Source organism: Nyctereutes procyonoides, unplaced genomic scaffold (assembly GCF_905146905.1).
Source record: "Nyctereutes procyonoides isolate TBG_1078 unplaced genomic scaffold, NYPRO_anot_genome, whole genome shotgun sequence".
In the NCBI taxonomy this organism is placed as follows: Eukaryota; Metazoa; Chordata; class Mammalia; order Carnivora; family Canidae; genus Nyctereutes; species Nyctereutes procyonoides.
In genome coordinates, this window is record NW_026575041.1 from 2,097,665 (window position 1) to 2,119,562 (window position 21,898).

Here is a 21,898-nt window from a genome sequence, read left to right on the forward strand (position 1 = left end):
TGTGGTATACCCATACAATAGAATACTACTCAGCAAAAGAAAAAGAAATGAACTATCAATACACACAACATAAAATGTAAAATAATTCTGATGAAAGAAGTCATACAAAAAAGAGTACACACCAAATAATTCTATTTATACAGAACTAAAATTCTAAACAATGCAAACTAATCTATAGTGATAAGTAGATTAGTGATTGCCTGAGTGATAATGGAGGAGTGAGTGAAAGGGAGGGATTATAATGAGACATGAAAAAACTTTGGGTGTCTATACATATGTTCTTATCCTGATTGTGAGGATAGTTTCACAGGTATATAACTCAATAAGGCTTTTTTTTTTTTAAGATTTTATTTTTCAGTAATCTTTATAGCCAGCATGGAGCTTGAACCCACAACCCCAAGATCTGGAGTCATACATCTTACCATCTGAGCCAGCCAGGTACTCCTAAGGTTGTTTAAGAAAAAAGTCAGTAGAGTGAAACTTGTGTAAGAGTGAGAGCAGTAAAGGGTGGGGGAGTGCAAGAGGGATTTTTGGGGTGGTGTTAATGTTCTGTTTTGTTTTAAGATTTAATTTATTTATGCATGAGAGACATAGAGAGAGAGAGAGAGGCAGAGACACAGGCAGAGGAAGAAGCAGGCTCCAGCCAGGGAGCCCGACATGGGACTCGATCCCAGGTCTCCAGGATCCCACCTGGGATGAAGGCGGCGCTAAACCGCTGAGCCACCAGAGCTGCCCTAATGTTCTGTTTCTTGACCTAGACACTAGTTATATGGTATGTTCCCTTTGAAAATTCATGGAGCTGTATTTAGGATCTATATACACTTTTCTCTACATATGTTCTACATCAATTTTTAAACAGCTTATTAAAAAGAAAATAGAATATTACTATACATTCATCAGAATGTCACTTTTTCATGTTAGACAATACCAAGTATTGGCAAAGATGTGAAGCAACTAGAACTCTGTTAATTGCTGTTAAGCATGTAAACTGCCATAATCACTTTAGAAAACCAGGTATAACTATTAAAGTACTAACATACATATATACCCAGTGACCCAGCAGCACTATTCCTAGGTGTATACCTAACAGAAATGCATCCCTATGCCCATCAAAAAAACATGTACAACAGTTTTCCTTAGAAGCAACAATCAAAATCACCCAAAAACTGGATGCAACTGAAATTTTAATCATCAGTGAAGTGGAAAACAAATTGTGGATATGTTTTCATTCAGTGAATACTATACAGTAATGAAAAAGAACAAGCTATTCCTACATGGAACATATATGAAGCTCAAAATTTAATGGTGAACAAAAGAAATCAGACACAGAAGAGTAGACAGTATATAATACCATTTAATTAAAATTCAAAAACACTAAACAATCCAAAGGTAACTATTATGATAAGAATCAGTATACTGGTTACCACAGGAAGGTAGGAGTAATAACTGCTTCTCAGACCCTGGTAATGTTCTGCATCTTAATCTGAAAAGTACCTATGTGACTGTGTTCACTTCATAAAAATTTATCACAATATACTCAAGAATTGTCCATCTTACTATATATATATATACACACACATAGTATCTCAATTTCTCAATCTTTTTCTTTTAACCTCTACACGCAACATGGGGCTTGAACTCACAAACCCAAGATCAAGTCACATGCTCTACCTACTATGCCAGCCAGACACCCCATTTCATTTTTTAAAATCTACCCCCAAAATTTCAACCCTATACTGACCAAAAGAAGGAAAGAAAAAGAAATAATTTAAATAGTTCAGCTCTCCTCTCTGACCACACCTCATCACCAATGAGGGTATGTCCTCAGACAGCAAATGCAAATAATAAGCCTGACATTAGTGCATACTGGCAAAATCCACAGATAAAGTATCAGTCATCTGAAGGGTTTCTCCACTACTGGAGGAAGCAAAAACATTGTTGAGGCAGCTAAAGAAGAGTACAGAGATAGCTTTGTCTGTTTATATCATCAGAAATAAATTGAAAAAGTAATTGGAAAAATATTGAAGAGCAAGAAGAACTGAGAAAAATCACCTAAAAAGCAAATATGACAAATAACAAGAAGAATCAGCACACTGACTCTCCATAATTGTGCTCAATTGACTCAAGCAGAGAGATACTGGAATGCTGTAATTTCCGAATATTATTATTCTATGAAATCTTAAAATATACATTAGTACCTTATACAGTTTATACATTCTATAGAATTGTATAAACAAAACCAAGTATAACTTACTTAAAACACATTTAAAGAAATTTTTCAAGAATAGACTGCTCTGTAAAATGCAATTCCACTGCACTATATACCTATATGAACACAAAAATACATATATTTACACAAAAACAATATAAATGTTAAAAAAACACAAACACACCTAAAACACACACACACACACACACACACACACACACACACACACACGGGGCAGCCCCGGTGGCTCAGTGGTTTAGCGCCGCCTACAGCTCAGGGCGTGATCCTGGAGACCCAGGATCGAGTCCCACGTCAGGCTCCCTGTATGGAGCCTGCTTCTCCCTCTGCCTGTGTCTCTGACCCTCTCTCTCTCTCTCCTCTCTGTGTATTCTCATAAATAAATAAATAAAATCTTTAAACACACACACACACATATATATATGTATATACACATATATAGATAGATAGATAGATATGCACTTAATAGAACAAGAGATAGAAGTCTAAATATATCATTCAGAGTTAGAAAAGTAACAAAGGCACTAAAATAGCGTCAAATTATACTGGAAAGAGCAGGCCAAAAAGGAATGGCTTAGGAAGCTAATTTCTCATTTACTGTAAGAAGTAATCGAGCAATAATGTCTAGAGTTGACAAATCATGAATCAGTTACAAGCACATTGGAAATGATCATCAGGAGAACCAAGAGAGTCATCTACTTTTAATATTTTCTCTGAGGATTGTGATTGCAATTGGGACAAAGGACTGCTAATTTTCATGCAATTTAAGGTACTGTCTTATATTTTTAATCATGAACTTGCCCTAAATAGGGCAATGAGTCTATCTAGCTTTGATTATTAAAACTTTAAATCATGTTCCAAATATACCATACAAAAATTTTCACTTCATAAATTTTAAGAGCAGATCCTATATACTTTGATCCCTGTGGAAACACATCTGTAAAAGGCATAATATCTGTCCCCATTTCACAGGTTTACTGAGAGGGTTAAAACAGATAATGTATGTAAAATAATCAGCAAGGTGCCTGGTACAAGAATTCAATTCAATTTTAGCTATCATTACTAGTATTTAGTATATTTGCATAGAATAAGGTTCAACACTGATTATTAGAACTGACGCTAATTCATTATGTAAAGTACCTGATTAATAAGCACTCAATAACTAATGAGTGAATTAATGAGTCTGTCTAGCTTTCAAGAAATAATTATCTTCTAAGAATACCAAATAAAATACAGTCACCTTGTTACCTACAGTGAAATCAGAATAAAACTAAAATCAAGACCTGACAAAGCACAAAAAAATCATGTCCTAATTTCACTATTTATATTAAGAATAGAAGCAGCAGCAGCAGCAACAGTAGTTACCATGTACAGCATTTCCTTCTAATGCTTTCCTGTATTTTTAAATTTTGTTTCAAATACTACATTTATAATTTTGGGAGTGGGAAGAGATCAGTTTTAGAATTCTATCCCACAAAGGAAGTAATTGCTTACAAGGGCCAAAATTTCCAGATTATGTCACATTGTTTTTGTACAAGGAAAGGTAGTTATTAATTCTTAACGTATCTACAAAATGATATATCAACATAATTTTATTCTTGGCACATTTAGTTATCTGGGTGCAAATAAGATTCTAACTAAAATTAAAGAAGGAAATGCTTAAATTTCCCTAGAAATAGCACTATGCCATCCCCTGAAAGTACACCATTCTTTATCAACAGAGACCTAAAGAGAAATAAATGCCTGACTGGACAAAATGAAATTAACCTTCCATAAGATTAGAGAGAATAGGATATATAAGAGAATGAATATACAGCTGACCCTTGAACAATGTGGAGATTATGGGGTGCCAACCCCCAATATAATAAAAAATACACATACAACTTTTGACTTCCTAAAAATTTAACTATTAATAACCTACCGTTGACCAGAAGATTTACTAATAACATAGTCAATTAACACATATGTTGTATGTATTATATATTGTATCTTTACAATAAAGTAATCTAGAGAAAAGATAATATTAGTAAGAGAATTATGAGGATGAGAAAATACATTTACAGTACTGTACATAAATTCATTTAAAAAAAAACACACATTTAAGCAGACCCATGCAATTCAAACCCATGATGTTCAAGGGTCAAGTATCTATACTTTATAAAATGTATGTATTATTATTTACACTTGTAAATACTTTACAAATACTATAAATATTATCTTCTTTCCAAAGGTACATAACCTTCACTGTAGTAAGGAGCAACTTACCTCCTCATCTAGAGATCCAAATGAAGTAAAGGGAGGATCAAACTGAGATAGCCAGAAATAAGAAGGAAAACAGGATGCACAAATAACAAAGTTTTTCTCCAATGACCAAATCTGCCTTAAAGTCAAAGAAGAGGTATACCTAGAATGGCCACCTCAATTTCCAAGCTTACCTGTGCATACTCTCTTTCAATGGCAGCCTTCTTCTGACTGAATGTCCTAAAAGCACAAATAAAAATTCATTAGCAGAAGTATAACAATAATTTTATGTAAATTTACAAACACATCCTCAGATACTACCTGGTAAGCTGTGTTCAGGAAAAGGACAATATTTTATTCACTTATGTTCTTCGGAGTACTGCTGACAAAAGACTCTGGAAACAGAAAATCTACATTCAAATCCAGCCTCCACCATGTACTAGCTGTATGACCTTGGTCAAATCACTTGACTTCTCTTCTGTGCCTCAAAATGGGGATAGTAACAGTACCCACCTGATAGAGACAGTATAAAATTTACTTAAGTAAAATATATAAAGTGCTCAAAACTGTATCTAACACACAGTAAAAGCTATATATGCTAGCTACTTTTAGGACAATGGCTAATGCACAGTAGGTACTAAAAATATTTACTGAACTTAACCAACATAGAGGGAACTATAGAAAACAAAGTAAAAATTAAATTTGGGGGGCACCTGGCTGGCTCAGTTAGTAAAGCATGTAACTCTTAATTTTGGGGTTGTAAGTTTGAGTCGCATGCTAGATGTAGAGATTACTTTAAAATAAAATCTTTAAAAAGAGAAAATCAAGGGCACATGAGTGGCACAATCAGTTACACATCCAATTATTGGTTTTGGCTCAGGTCATTGATCTCAGGGTCACAAGATCAAGCTCTGCAATGGGCTCCGTGCTTGGTGCACAGTCTGCTTAAGACTCTCCCACTTGCCCCTTCCCACTATGTGTGCATGCACACGCATTCTCTCTCTCAAATAAATAAAACGTTTTTAAAAAGAAGAAAATCAATTTTTGATCAACATGAAAAATAGTCAAATTAATTCCTTCATTCCAATCCTTTGTAACAGAGTTACAAAACAAAGTACAAGGCCATTAAATGTAGTATGATGGGTACACCCTGTCCATACATGTATTATATTTTATAGATTCTATGGTAACATTTTTTACATTTTAATATTTATGATATTGGGATTCATCTTTTAATAATGATTAGCAGTATTTTCTTCTATCTTAACAGTATGTGAAATAACAGTACACCTTACAAACCATAGGCAAAGTAGTCAATGAGATATAATAATATTGACAATTTTTCTTAGTCTGAGCTTAAAGACTTCTCTGTTGGGGGCCAGATATCTGTGCTCTTAAAAGCACTTAAAAGGAGCACTTAAAGGATCCCTGGGTGGCTCAGCGGTTTAGCGCCTGCCTTCGGCCCATGGTGTAATTCTGGAGTCCCAGGATCAAGTCCCACATCGGGCTCCCTGCATGGAGCCTGCTTCTCCCTCTGCCTGTGTCTCTGTTTCTCTCTCTGTGTGTCTCTCATGAATAAATAAATAAAATCCTTAAAAAAAAAATAAGCACTTAACAAGGTGAAGATATCAGAGTAAAAAGTGTAAAATACAAAGAAAAGTGCTGGATTTGAAATAAGGGATAATTTAATCCAAAACTTCCACTTTAAAAAATTTTTTTTAATTTACCAACATGACTATTCATTTCTTAGATAAGAAATATAACTATTTGGGATGCCTGGGTGGCTCAGTGGTTGAGCGTCTGCCTTTAGATCAGGGAGTGATCCCTGGGTCCAGGATCACGTCCTGCATCGGGCTCCTTGCAAGGAAGCTGCTTCTCCCTCTGCCTATGTCTGCCCTCTCTTTCATGAATAAATAAATAAAATCTTTAAAAAAAAATAACTATTTTAGATGTTACTACATTTATTTTGAGTGGATAACTTATTTAGCCTTAAAAAAGGATGGAAACACTGACATATGCTACATAAGAAGGATGAACCTTGAGTACATTATGCTGAATGAAGTCAGTCAGTCACAAAAAGACAAATACTTTAGGGTTCCATTTATATGAGGTACTTAGAGTAGTGAAATCATATAGACAGAAAGAATGGAGGTTACCAGGGGCTGGGAAGAGAGGATCAAAGGAGTCATTATTTAATCAGTACAGTTTCAGTTTTACAAGATGAGGAGTTCTGGAGACAGACGATGGTGATAGTTGCAGAATATGAAGTACTTAATACCATTAACTATACACTTAAAAATGGCTAAGATTTATATCATATATATTTTACTATAGCAAAAAATAAAAGGGAAAAAAAAGTAAAGCAAGACCTTTTCCTTAAGAATGTTCAAGTGAAGAGTCCAAGATAACAAGTACTCTTTTACCCTGAACATGCATATCAACTAATTTTAAAGTTCTCAGTGGGATTTTTAGTTATGAAATAATTACATGTCTACTAAGTAATTTTCTGTTCTAACTAAAGAAAACATATCCAAGTTGACAACTATTCAAAATCAACATCATTAATATTAGAAATCTATTTATTATAATTCAGTCAAGAGAGAACAAAAAATCTCATAATCTCCATATAAAATGAAAAGGCATTTGTTAAAATTCAACATCAGTTTCTCATAAACATCTTTAGAAATATTAATGGGTGCTATAATTAAACAGATGGACAAGAACAAGTGATGGTAAGAACGTGGAGAAATTAGAACTCTCATGCAACACTAGGAGGAATGTAAAATGGTACAGCTGCTTTAGAAAATCACAGTCTGGGAGTTCCTCAAAAGGTTAAACATAGTATTACCATATGACCCAGAAGTTCTATTCCTAGGTATATACCCAAGAAAACTTAAAACATATGTCTATACAAAAATCTGTTAAAGAACATTCATAGCAGCACTATTCATGATCACCAAAAGTGATCAGGTAAGTTGGTGGACATTTGGGTAGTTGATATGCATGTTCAGAGTAAAAGAGTTCTTGTTTTCTTGGAGACTTCACTTGAACATCATCTGATGGTCAGATAAACAAGATGTGGTATATTCATATGATATTATTCAAATATTATTCAAAAAAGGAATGAAGGGGTGCCTGGATGGCTCAGCCAGGGAAGCATCTGTCTTCAGCTCAGGTCATGATCTCCGGGTCCTGGGACTGAGTCCCACATCAGGCTTCCTGCTCAGCAGTAGTCTGCTTTTCTCTCTCTCTCTCCTCTCTCTCTCTCTCTTCCCTTCCCCATCTCTCATTCTCTCTCTCAAATAAAAATAAATCTTTTTTTAAAAAAAGGAACGAAATACTAATACATGATACAGTATGGATGAACCTGGAAAGCACTATGCTAAGAAGTCACATAAAAGGCCACATATTATATGATTCCATTTATACAGAATGTCCCAGAATAAGCAAGCCTATAGAAAGTAGATCAGTGGTTGCTAAGGGATGGAGAGTTTAGATAAGTCTGTCATTATTTCAAAAGTATTTTTAATTAGATAAGTTGATCATAAAGTTCATATGGAAAAATGAACATTCAATAGTTACAAACATTGTGAAAAATAATATTTTTAAAAGACCTACCTTCACTAGATAATAAAAATTAATTTAAAAAGTGACAATACTTAAGACAGCTTGGTAATGGAACACAAGTAAGATAACGGAACATAAGGTCAAAAATATATCCAAAATAGAGCTATGCTATACCCAACAATGACACTATTAGGTATTTATCAAAAGGATACAAACATAGTGATTGAAAGGGACACCTGCACCCCAATGTTTATAGAGGCAAGGTCCACCAACAGCCAAAGCATGAAAAAAGCCCAGATGTCCATCAACAGATGAATGGATAAAAATTTGGTATATGTGTACGCGCGTGCGCACACACACACACACAAAATTTGGTATATGTGTAGGCGTGCGCACACACACACACAGAGGAATATTACTCAGCCATCAATAAGAATAAAATCTTGCCATTTGCAACAACATGGACGGAACTAGAGGGTATTAGGTGCTATGTGAAGTAAGTCAGAGAAAGACAAATATCCTATAATTTCATTCATATGTGGAATTTAAGAAACAAAACAGATGAACACAGAGGAAGGGAAGGAAAAATAAAATAAAATGAATCAGGGAGGGAGACAAACCATAAGAGATTCTTAACTCTAGAAAATAAACTGAGAGTTGCTGGAGGGGAGCTGGGTGGGGTGATGGGGTAACTGGGTGATGGATATTAAGGAGGGCACGTGTGTAGTGAGCACTGAATATTGTATGCAACTGATGAATCACCAAATTCTACCTCTGAAACTAATAATACACTGCATATTAATTAAATTGATTTTTTAAAAGACAGTGGCTTTCAGGGTGTTACACATCAGTCACAGCAGTGAGATTAGTCAATGCTCCCTGATCTCTGGGTCCCAGCTATGCTGGTGATCAGTTAGGCCCAGCTGTGGATCCCTGCCTTTTGCTTCTCTTTATCTCCCCATAATTTTGTAAATACATAATTCCTTGCATGAAATCACTTTTAACTGGAATGTCCAAAGTAAAGAATTTGTTTTTTGCATTGAAAAAAAAAAGGGAAAGAAAGAAATACACCCAAATACACAAAAATTTAGTAACTGGAAAAGAGAACACTTTGATTCAAAGGGGAAAATATGGATTACTTAGTAAATTGTACTGAGGCAGCTTTATACGAAGATGCAATGTTAAAAAAATAGAAAAGTTAACAGAATAATGTAGAGATAATATACTATCTTTTCATATAAAAATGTTTACACATATACACTGTATTATAACACTACTCAATTGCAATACAAACAGTCCCCAACGTACAATGGTTCAACTTATAATTTTTTGACTTCACAATAGTGTAAAAGTAACATCCATTCGGTAGAAACCATACTTCAAATTTTAAATTTTGATCTTTCACTGAGCTAGCAATATGCAGCACAAAATTCTCCATTGTGATGCAAGGCAATATCAGCTAGCCCTAGCTCTCAGTCAGCCACACAATCCCAATGGGAAACATCTGATATACTTACAACCATTCTAAAGCCATACAACCATTGCTTTTCACTTTCAGTAGAGCATTCAATAAATTACATGAAATACTCAACACTTTATTATAAAACAGGCTTTATGTTAGATGATTTTGCCCAACTGTAAGTTAATCTAAGTGTTCTCAGCATGCTTACAGTAGGCTAGGCTAAGTTATGATGTTCTGTAGGTTAGGTATATAAAATGCATTTTTGATTTAATGGTATTTTCAATCTTCAATGGGTTTATCAGAACATAACCCCACTGTAAGCCAAGAAAAATCTATAGTCCCTCAAATGAAAAACTGTTCTGTGGGAAAATGCCTACTGTGATCCCCTTAGGAATTACTGTGATAATATTCTCTGAAATATTAACACGAAACTGACTTGACAATGGCTCCATATGAAGAAAGGAACTGATGTCAACAGCAGAAGAAAGGGGATGCCTCGGTGGCTGGTGGCTCAGTAGTTGAGCATCTACCTTCGGCTCAAGGCACGATCCCAGGGTCCTGGAATCAAGTCCCACATCAGGCTCCATACAGGGAGCTCGCTTCTCCCTTTAGGTCTCTGCCTCTCTCTGTATGTCTCTCATGAATAAATAAAATCTTTAGTTTATTTATGAGAGACGGAGAGAGAGAGAGAGAGGCAGAGACACAGGCAGAGGGAGAAGCAGGCTCCATACAACGGTCCCGATGTGGGACTCAATCCTGGGACTCTGGGTTCAGGCCCTGAGCCAACAGCAGACACTCAATTGCTGAGCCACCCAGGGGCGCCTAAATAAAATCTTTTTAAAAAAAAGTAGAAGAGGCATCCCAGGTAGCTCAGCGGTTTAGCACCACCTTCACCCCAGGGCGTGATCCTGAGCACCCGGGATCTAGTCCGATGTCAGGCTCCCTGCATGGAGCCTGCTTCTCCCTCTGCCTGTGTCTCTGCCTCTCTGTGTGTGTGTGTCTCTCATGAATAAATAAAAAATAAAAATCTTAAAAAAATATATAAGAAAGACCTTTTACTGTATTGTTTGTATTAATTGAATTTATACCATGTGTACATGTATGTATTTTTGAGGTGAAATTTATATGACTACAATTAACCACTTTAAAGTATTCAGTTCAATAGCATTTTCTTTTTTTAAGATTTTATTTATTTATTTATTTATTTATTTATTGTTTTATTTATTTATTTATTTGTGTGTGAGAGAGAGAGAGAGAGAGAGAGAGAGGGAGGGAGGGAGGGAGGCAGAGATACAGGCAGAGGGAGAAACAGGCTCCATCCCGGGAGCCCAACACGGGACTCGATCCCGGGACTCCAGGATCGCGCCCTGGGCCAAAGGCAGGCGCCAACAGGGTTTCAGACTGGATAAAAAAGCAGGACCCATCTATTTGCTGTCTACAAGAGACTCATTTTAGACAGAGGGACACCTACAACCTGAAAATAAAAGGTTGGAGAACCATTTACCATTCAAATGGTTCTCAAAAGAAAGCAGGGGTAGCCATCCTTATATCAGATAAACTAAAATTTACCCCGAAGACAGTAGTGAGAGACGAAGAGGGACACTATATCATACTTAAAGGATCTATCCAGCAAGAGGACTTAACAATCCTCAATATATATGCCCCGAATGTGGGAGCTGCCAAATACTTAAACGAATTATTAACCAAAGTGAAGAAATACTTAGATAATAATACACTTATACTTGGTGACTTCAATCTAGCTCTTTCTACCCTCGATAGGTCTTCAAAGCACAACATCTCCAAAGAAACGAGAGCTTTAATGATACACTGGACCAGATAGATTTCACAGATATCTATAGAACTTTACATCCAAACTCAACTGAATACACATTCTTCTCAAGTGCACATGTAACTTTCTCCAGAATAGACGACATACTGGGTCACAAATCGGGTCTGAACCGATACCAAAAGACTGGGATTGTCCCCTGCATATTCTCAGGCCATAACGCTTTGAAATTAGAACTCAATCACAAGAAGAAGTTTGGAAGGACCTCAAACACGTGGAGGTTAAGGACCATCCTGCTAAAAGATAAAAGGGTCAACCAGGAAATTAAGGAAGAATTAAAAAGATTCATGGAAACTAAGGAGAATGAAGATACAACCGTTCAAAATCTTTGGGATGCAGCAAAAGCAGTCCTGAGGGGGAAATACATCGCAATACAAGCATCCATTCAAAAACTGGAAAGAACTCAAATACAAAAGCTAACCTTACACATAAAGGAGCTAGAGAAGAAGCAGCAAATCGACCCGACGCCCAGCAGAAGAAGAGAGTTAATTAAAATTCGAGCAGAACTCAACGAAATTGAGACCAGGAGAACTGTGGAACAGATCAATAGAACCAGGAGTTGGTTCTTTGAAAGAATTAATAAGATAGATAAACCATTAGCCAACCTTATTAAAAAGAAGAGAGAGAAGACTCAAATTAATAAAATCATGAATGAGAAAGGAGAGATCACTACCAACACCAAGGAAATACAAACGATTTTAAAAACATATTATGAACAGCTCTACGCCAATAAATTAGGCAATCTAGAAGAAATGGACGCATTCCTGGAAAGCCACAAACTACCAAAACTGGAGCAGGAAGAAATAGAAAACCTGAACAGGCCAATAACCAGGGAGGAAATTGAAGAAGTCATCAAAAACCTCCCAAGACACAAGAGTCCAGGGCCAGATGGCTTCCCAGGGGAATTCTATCAAACGTTTAAAGAAGAAATCATACCTATTCTACTAAAGCTGTTTGGAAAGATAGAAAGAGATGGAGTACTTCCAAATTCATTCTATGAGGCCAGCATCACCTTAATTCCAAAACCAGACAAAGACCCCACCAAAAAGGAGAATTACAGACCAATATCCCTGATGAACATGGATGCAAAAATTCTCAACAAGATACTAGCCAATAGGATCCAACAACACATTAAGAAAATTATTCACCATGACCAAGTAGGCTTTATCCCCGGGACACAAGGCTGGTTCAACACTCGTAAAACAATCAATGTGATTCATCATATCAGCAAGAGAAAAACCAAGAACCATATGATCCTCTCATTAGATGCAGAGAAAGCATTTGACAAAATACAGCATCCATTCCTGATCAAAACTCTTCAGAGTGTAGGGATAGAGGGAACTTTCCTCGACATCTTAAAAGCCATCTACGAAAAGCCCACAGCAAATATCATTCTCAATGGGGAAGCACTGGGAGCCTTTCCCCTAAGATCAGGAACAAGACAGAGATGTCCACTCTCACCACATAGTATTGGAAGTCCTAGCCTCAGCAATCAGACAACAAAAAGACATTAAAGGCATTCAAATTGGCAAAGAAGAAGTCAAACTCTCCCTCTTCGCCGATGACATGATACTCTACATAGAAAACCCAAAAGCCTCCACCCCAAGATTGCTAGAACTCATACAGCAATTTGGCAGTGTGGCAGGATACAAAAATCAATGCCCAGAAATCAATGGCATTCCTATACACTAACAATGAGACTGAAGAAAGAGAAATTAAGGAGTCAATCCCATTTACAATTGCACCCAAAAGCATAAGATACCTAGGAATAAACCTAACCAAAGAGGTAAAGGATCTATACCCTAAAAACTATAGAACACTTCTGAAAGAAATTGAGGAAGGCACAAAGAGATGGAAAAATATTCCATGCTCATGGATTGGCAGAATTAATATTGTGAAAATGTCAATGTTACCCAGGGCAATTTACACGTTTAATGCACTCCCTATCAAAATACCATGGACTTTCTTCAGAGAGTTAGAACAAATTATTTTAAGATTTGTGTGGAATCAGAAAAGACCCCGAATAGCCAGGGGAATTTTAAAAAAGAAAACCAGATCTGGGGGCATCACAATGCCAGATTTCAGGTTGTACTACAAAGCTGTGGTCATCAAGACAGTGTGGTACTGGCACAAAAACAGACACATAGATCAATGGAACAGAATAGAGAACCCAGAAGTGGACCCTGAACTTTATGGTCAACTAATATTCGATAAAGGAGGAAAGACGATCCACTGGAAGAAAGACAGTCTCTTCAATAAATGGTGCTGGGAAAATTGGACATCCACATGCAGAAGAATGAAACTAGACCACTCACTTTCACCATACACAAAGATAAACTCAAAATGGATGAAAGATCTAAATGTGAGACAAGGTTCCATCAAAATCCTAGAGGAGAACACAGGCAACACCCTTTTTGAACTTGGCCACAGTAACTTCTTGCAAGATACATCCACGAAAGCAAAAGAAACAAAAGCAAAAATGAACTATTGGGACTTCATCAAGATAAGAAGCTTTTGCACAGCAAAGGATACAGTCAACAAAACTCAAAGACAACCTACAGAATGGGAGAAGATATTCGCAAATGACGTATCAGATAAAGGGCTATTTTCCAAAATCTATAAAGAACTTATTAAACTCAACAGCAAAGAAACAATCCAATCATGAAATGGGCAAAAGACATGAAGAGAAATCTCACAGAGGAAGACATAGACATGGCCAACATGCACATGAGAAAATGCTCTGCATCACTTGCCATCTGGGAAATACAAATCAAAACCACAATGAGATACCACCTCACACCAGTGAGAATGGGGAAAATTAATAAGGCAGGAAACCACAAATGTTGGAGAGGATGCAGAGAAAAGGGAACCCTCTTACACTGTTGGTGGGAATGTGAACTGGAGCAGCCACTCTGGAAAACTGTGTGGAGGTTCCTCAAAGAGTTAAAAATAGACCTGCCCTACGACCCAGCAATTGCATTGTTAGGGATTTACCCCAAAGATTCAGATGCAATGAAACGCCGGGACACCTGCACCCCGATGTTTCTAGCAGCCATGTCCACAATAGCCAAACTGTGGAAGGAGCCTCGGTGCCCATCGAAAGATGAATGGATAAAGAAGATGTGGTTTATGTATACAATGGAATATTACTCAGCCAATAGAAACGACAAATACCCACCATTTGCTTCAACGTGGATGGAACCCTGGAGGGTATTATGCTGAGTGAAGTAAGTCAATCGGAGAAGGACAAACAGTGTATGTTCTCATTCATTTGGGGAATATGAATAATAGTGAAAGGGAATATAAGGGAAGGGAGAAGAAATGTGTGGGAAATATCAGAAAGGGAGACAGAACACAAAGACTTCTAACTCTGGGAAATGAACTAGGGGTGGTGGAGGGGGAGGAGGGCGGTGGGTGGGGGTGAATGGGTGACGGGCACTGAGAGGGACACTTGACGGGATGAGCACTGGGTGTTATTCTGTATGTTAGTAAATTGAACACCAATAAAAATTAATTTATTAAAAAAAAAAAAGGCAGGCGCCAAACCACTGAGCCACCCAGGGATCCCTCAATAGTATTTTTATGTGTTCAGTGTATACAACTACCACCTCTCTCTACTTTTAAAACCTTTTAATTACTCCAGAAGAACACTGCATATCCACTAAGTAATCACTTCCATTCCCCCCACCCCATACCAACGAACTAATTTTCTGGCTCTACAGATTTACCTATTCTGTATATTTCATATAAAAAGAATCATGCAATGTGACCCTTTGTGTCTGGCTTCTTTGATTTAGAGTTTTCAACGTCCAAGTTGTAGAATGTATCAATACTTGATTACTTTTTGTGACTGAATAATACTCCATTGTATGGATATACTACAATTTGTTGATCCATTCATCCACTGATAGACATTTGGGTTGTTTCACATCTTCACTATTATGAGTAATGATGCTACAAACACTTGTTTATGGATTTCTATGTAGAAATAGGTTTTAAGTTCTCTTAGGTATATACCTGGGATTAAAACTACTGGGTCATATGGTAATTCTATGTTTAACTTGCTACAGAATTTTCAAACTATTTTCCATAATGGCTATATCATTTTACATTCCCACTGCATATTTTTTAAATTTAATAGTTAAATAAAACAAACTATACTTTAAAAACTTATATTACATTCATTCATTAGAATCCTATATGGCCACTAAAAAGAATGTGGTAGCTCTATATATACTGGTATGGAGAGATATCCTCAATTAGCTCATGCAATAAATACTGATTGGCTATCACTGGTCAGACACTGTATAGGTAATGATGATACAAAAGGAATAAGACAGGCCAGTATAAATAAGAGTAAAAAAAATTATATAAAGAATAATTTAATAATAAATTGAAAAATGAGAAGTACTATGAAGAAAGCTACAATATGTTATCCATTATTTTTTAAAAGCTTCAGAAGAGTGTGTAAAGGAAGATCTCATCTTTAAAATATATTAAATATATATACCTCTATATAATACAGATGCCTATTTACACCAAAAAATACCTGAAAAATACATATAAGGGGAAGGACATTCAAAGAATATATGCCCAATTTTTATTGTTAAGGGAAGGGAGCAAGAGACTTTTATTTTCTACTCTGATCCTATGTTTGTTCCAATAATCTGTTATTTCTATAACAAGAAAAAATTAAAGTTATAAAAGCACTAATTTTCAATCTACTCCTACACTTATATGAAAAAAGTATAAATCCTGTATCATAGAAAGGAGTAAGAATAAATCCCTGCAATAATCACTTCTTTCATAAAATCCAATATTCTAAATAATTTTCCTTAAATAAAACTGATTAAGCTACTCTTCTACTAATATTTCTAAAATGGCTCCTCATCATTCCCAGACTAAAAATCTAAATTCCCTCAACATAACAGAAAAGGCTGTTAGTGGTTTCATCTCTGTAAACTCCCCCATTCACATCCCAGATCCCAGCTAAAGCTCTTAAAAGGACCAGTGGGCTCATCTCATACTCTAGCAAATATAATCGTTTCTACTTGGAACAACTTCCCTCATTATTTGGCTTAACTTTTCCCCTTCCGTCAAAACTTAGCTTAAGCATGACCTCCTCTAAGAAGTCTTCCTGAATTCCTCTTGTGATCTGAATACCCTACTTCTGAGGTCCTCCAGCATTTTGTAACATAGCACCTACTTCAAGTATTTTAAATAGTGAATTGACTATAGAGTTCCCTGAGAGCAATAAGTGTGCTTTGTATTTATAAGTGTAGTACAGTACCTAAAAGCTGTAGAAGTTCATTTAATAAGTCTTTGCGGAATGAATGAACAGAAACTAAATAATTAGATTTTAGGCTCTTCAGGAGTTAAATAGCTCAGTAGGTTAGTTCCTGAAACAGGTAGAACCAAGATCATAATCTATAGCTATATGGACCAATTAAGTTTCTTGATCTTGGTCACAGATTATATCAGTAAACACACCATTTTGTATACATGAGCTTTAAATACCAAGGAGGATAAATGAGGGTGCAATAAAGGATTAACCTTGCCCAAAGAGAGGTCTGGCCTTTGCCCGTGGCTTCTGGGGAGTATTCTCTAAACCTTCAGAAAGTCATGACTGATAATAGTGTTTACATTTACCTGGGGACCTTAGGCCAGGCCAGATAGTCAATGCTAACAATGTGATTTACTGAGACTAGTGTGGAGGAGAGGGGGATTGGGACAAATGATATCAACTCAACCTCTGAAGGAGCTGGAAACTAAGGTCAGCCACGTGGGCAGTCAATCATATCCAAGTGACCGAATATACCTCTTCCCTTAACTGATTTTAAATTACATATTTTCACTATTAAAAAAAAAACCCCACAACCTTCAGTAAACTTTCAGTGAGTTCAGTGAGTCCTTCTATGAATTATCAAATCTAAGAATGGTCCTAGGAACCTTTGATCTTGCAAATCATTTCTGAAGTGAGGGTGATCTTAGAGACCTCCAAACTTGCAGTCAGAGTTGTCTTGGGGACTCCCTAACTCTAGAATTCATCACCAGAATAAGCAGAACACCTAAAAATGTTCAAATTATGAATGGTGGTTGGAAATAGGATATCAATAACCATAATGATGAATGTTAAAAATAAACACATGCACTAAATGGCTAAAATTTAAAAAGACGAATTAACTATAAATATCAGTAAGAATACAGAGCAATGAGACTGTCAAGGGTGGGACTGTAAAATAATACAACCACTTTGGGAAAAAAATATATTTCTTATATACTTAAGCATACATCTATCTTGACATAACAATTTTAAAAGTAGGCATTTACCAAGAGGAATGAAAACAGATGTCCCTAAATTTAGACTTCACAAAAATACTTATAGCACCTTTATTCATAAACAGACAGAAACAAGAAGCAGTCTAGGTGTCCATCAGTGGGATAACAGATCAACAAACAGTGATACATATCCAAAATATATAAAGAACTTCTAAAACTCAACACCCAAAAAACAAATAATCCAATTAAAAATGGGTACATGACATGATTGGACAACTTTCCAAAAAAGACATACAGATGGCCAACAGATATGCAAAAAGATGCTCAACCCACTCATCATCAAGAAAATAGAAATCAAAACTACAATGAGAGATTACCTTACACCGGTTAAAAGAGCTAAAATCAACAACACAAGGAAAAAGGAAGACTCTCCTGCACTGCTGGTAGGAATCAAACTGGTACAGCCACTCTAGACAACAGTATGGAGGTTCCTCAAAAGTTAAAAATAGAGCTACCCTAATGATCTAGCCACTGAACTACTAAGTATTTTACCCAAAGAATACAAAAAAGCGAATTCAAAGGGATACACATACCCCAATGTTTGCAGAGCATTACTCACAATAACCAAACTATGGAAGTAGCCCAAGTGTCTACTGATGATGTGTAAAGAAGATGTAGTATGTGTATGTAGATATAGATAATGGAATATTACTCAGCCAAAAAAAAGAATATATCTTGCTATCTGCAACAATGTGGATGGAGTGAGGAGTATTATGCCAAGTGAAATAAGTTAGAGAAAAACAAATACCATACCATTTCACTCATATGTGGAATTTAAGAAACAAAAACAAATGAGCAAGGGAAAAAGAGAGAAAGAGAGAGAGAGAGAGAGGTAAACCAAGAAACAGATACTTAACTATAGAAAACAAACTAATGGTTACCAGAAAGGAGGTGGATAGGAGGATGGGTTAAATAGGTGAGAGAGATTAAGGAGTGTACTTGTGATGAGCATCAGGTATTGTATGAAAGTGTTGAATCACTGTATTGTACACCTGAAACTAATATTACACTGTATGTTAACTGGGATTTAAATTTAAAAATTTTAAAAGATTAAAAAAGCAATGATATATTCTTAAAATAGAGTAAAACAGCAATAAAAATAAATGGACTATAAGATGACTACCACATCTTTTATTATCCTGAGTTAATTTACCTATGTTATTTTACAAATAACACTGTGTAAATACAACTAATATCAAATATAAAAATAATTTTTTACCATGGACAACAAACTGGGGTAAGGGAACTAATACTTGTATTATTAGCCCATTGACAACTCTTCCATAAAAATATATTTATGGGTGCTTGGGTGGTTCAGTCAGTGAAGCATCTGCCTTTGGCTCAGGTCATGATCTCAGGCTCCTGGGATTAGCAGGGAGCCTGCTACTCCCTCTTCCTCTGCCCCTCCCCACTACTTGTGTATACTCTCATGCTCTAGGGCTCTCTCAAATAAGTAATTTTTTTTAATCTTTATAACTTGTTCTGGAATCCAGTGGCTATTTTGCAGCCAATATGGCAGTAACATTAAAATGATGACATGAAAATTTTTTTTATTTTTTTTTAAGATTTCATTTTTTAAAGTAATCTCTATACCAACATGGGGCTCAAACTTACTACTCTGAGATTAAAAGTGACATGCTCTACCAAGCAAGCCAACCAGGCACCCCCACCCTCAAATATTTTTAAATCAATGCAAGTATAATAAAGAACTAAAACTATGCAAGTCTGGCAGAGAGGAAATTATATGGCTCCTAATAAAAATATTCACTGACACCTGTCTTCTGAATTTCAGGTATTCTGCTAATCAGGCACAGGAAATATAAAGATGGAGACATGGACTCTCCTTTCAAGGGATTCGTTAGCACAAAGTATAAATAGATGATGCCAAGATTCACAAATGCTATCATCATAAAATGAAATGTATAAGTGTTCTTATTTCTTATTAATTAGGCAACCTTGGGCAAGTTAATTTTCCTGCCCGTGCTTCAGTTTCCTATAAAAAGAACTCATCTACCTCATGGGATTATTATGAGGATTAAATGTACATATTTGTAAAGCACTTAGAACAGACTTGGCACACACTAAATGCTACAAGTCTTTTTAAATAAGTGCAAATACAATCCACATTTTATAATTATGAAATTTAATCCGGTTTAAATATTTTGACTAAATGAATATGCAAAGCACCAACAAAAAAATACATTTTAAGTAACTGGTCTTGATGACAGAGCAAAGCGAGAATCTCCCTACTCCTCTCAGAAATTACCCAAAAGCAAAAACAAAGAAAAAATACAATGCAAACATGATCTCCAATAAAACTAGAAAACAAATGAAATATAAGTCAAAGGCCGAAAGAGAGACAAACTGGAAAAAGAGGGTAAATATAAGGCATGAGGCTCCAAAACTCAAGGGTGGAGATACATACATTTCTTCAACTATACTTCCTGAGATATAAAGTTGAAACCACATTTGCAACAACAAAAACAGGGGACATGGGCTGGGGGAAGGAGCTTTGCTGTTCACAGTTTGTAGAAGTAGAGGAGACAGTACTAAATTCGGAATCACACAAACAAGCTACACTAGCAGAAATTAGGCTGCTGGTGTGGCAAAAAGATAGTGAGACAGCCTACACTATGAACAGCCCTACAGCAGTAAATCCTCTCTGGTAGAGGAGAAATAAAATAAATTGGTACACACAACCCCAGTTATAAAGAAAATTACTGTAAATTTGGAAGACAGTAGCTACCCTGAGATACCTATTTCTGATATCCTAAAAAGCAGTACAGGAAGAACTCTCTTCTTTCAAAAATAACCCAAACAGAAGCAGGAAGAGAATATATAAATGCAAAATTTTAAAAAAAGGAAAAACAGTAGCCAAAGGATGGTCATGAGAAAAATGCTGCCATGGAGCAGATAAAAAAATGTAACCATATACTTCAAATGAATTTTTAAAATTTAAGCAACAATTTTAAAAACTAATGAAGCAAATACCACTTCCAGATTGAATTAGAATGTTTAAGTGCCAAGAGTAATGCAATCTTGTTCCTGATCTGAGGAGGAAAGCTTTGTCTTGCGCCACTTAGTACAGCTGACCCTTGAACAACACAGGCAGTAAAAAAAATCCATCCATGACTTCTTACTTCCCAAAACCTTAACTATTCACAGACATCTGGTGACAGGCAGCCTTACCAATAACAGTCATATTTTGTATGTGCATTATATACATATTTTGAATATGTATTATAGTCCATACTCTTACAATAAACTAAGCTGGATAAAAAGAAAATGTTAAGAAAACCATAAGGGAAATAAATTTGCAGTACTGTACTATATTTATCAAAAAATTGCACCCACACGGTTCAAATTCATGCTGTCCAAGAGTCAACTGTATAATGTTACTGTGGGTTTTTGTACATGCCCCTTATTATATTACGAAAGTTTCCTTTTATTCTTAGTTTACGGAGTGGTCTTTTTAAGATTTTATTTATTTATTCATGATAGACATAAGGGGGGGGGCAGAAGGAGAAGCAGGCTCCATGCAGGGAGCCCGACATGGGACTCGATCCCGGGACTCCAGGATCGCACCCTGGACCAAAGGCAGGCGCCAAACCACTGAGCCACCCAGGGATCCCCCTATGGAGTGTTTTTTAATGTATTTATTTAAAATTTTTATTTGAGTAGTTGACACATAATGTCACATGTTTATATGTGTTACAGTGTTTCAACATATGTATACACTATGTTGTATACAACATAGTGATTTAACTTCTCTATAAGTTATGATCATTACAAGTGCAGCTACCATCTGTCACCACAGGATGCTATTACAATGTCACTGACTATATTTTCTATACTATGTCTTTAGTTTACTGAGCATTTGTATCATGAAAAGGTATTGAATTTTGTAAAATGCTTTTATTTTTCTTGCCTCTATTCATAGGGTTATGTGGTTTCTGTCCTTTGTTCTGTTCATATTGTGTATTTATTTTTTTTATTTTTTTATTTTTTATTTTTTTCATATTGTGTATTTCATTCACTGATTTTCTTATATTAAACTTTTGCATTCCTGAGATGAATCTCACTTCATCCTAGCATATAATTCTGTAAATGTGTTGTCAGATTCGGTTTGCCAGTATTTTGTCAAGAATCTCTGCATCAATGTTCATAAGGGATATTGATCTGTAGTTTTCTTGTGCTGTCTTTGTCTGGCTTTTGT

The 21,898-nt window shown here is 35.9% G+C and overlaps 1 protein-coding gene across 1 annotated transcript in view; it reads right to left on the reverse strand.

The window, feature by feature from the left end:
* FCHSD2 (FCH and double SH3 domains 2) overlaps window positions 1-21,898 on the reverse strand; it is a 318,404-nt gene that overhangs the window by 261,806 nt on the left and 34,700 nt on the right. Inside the window, exon 3 of the mRNA XM_055320838.1 lies at window positions 4,663-4,708. Within this exon, the coding sequence (XP_055176813.1) occupies window positions 4,663-4,708 (46 nt within the window). The remainder of the gene's footprint in view (window positions 1-4,662; window positions 4,709-21,898) is intronic.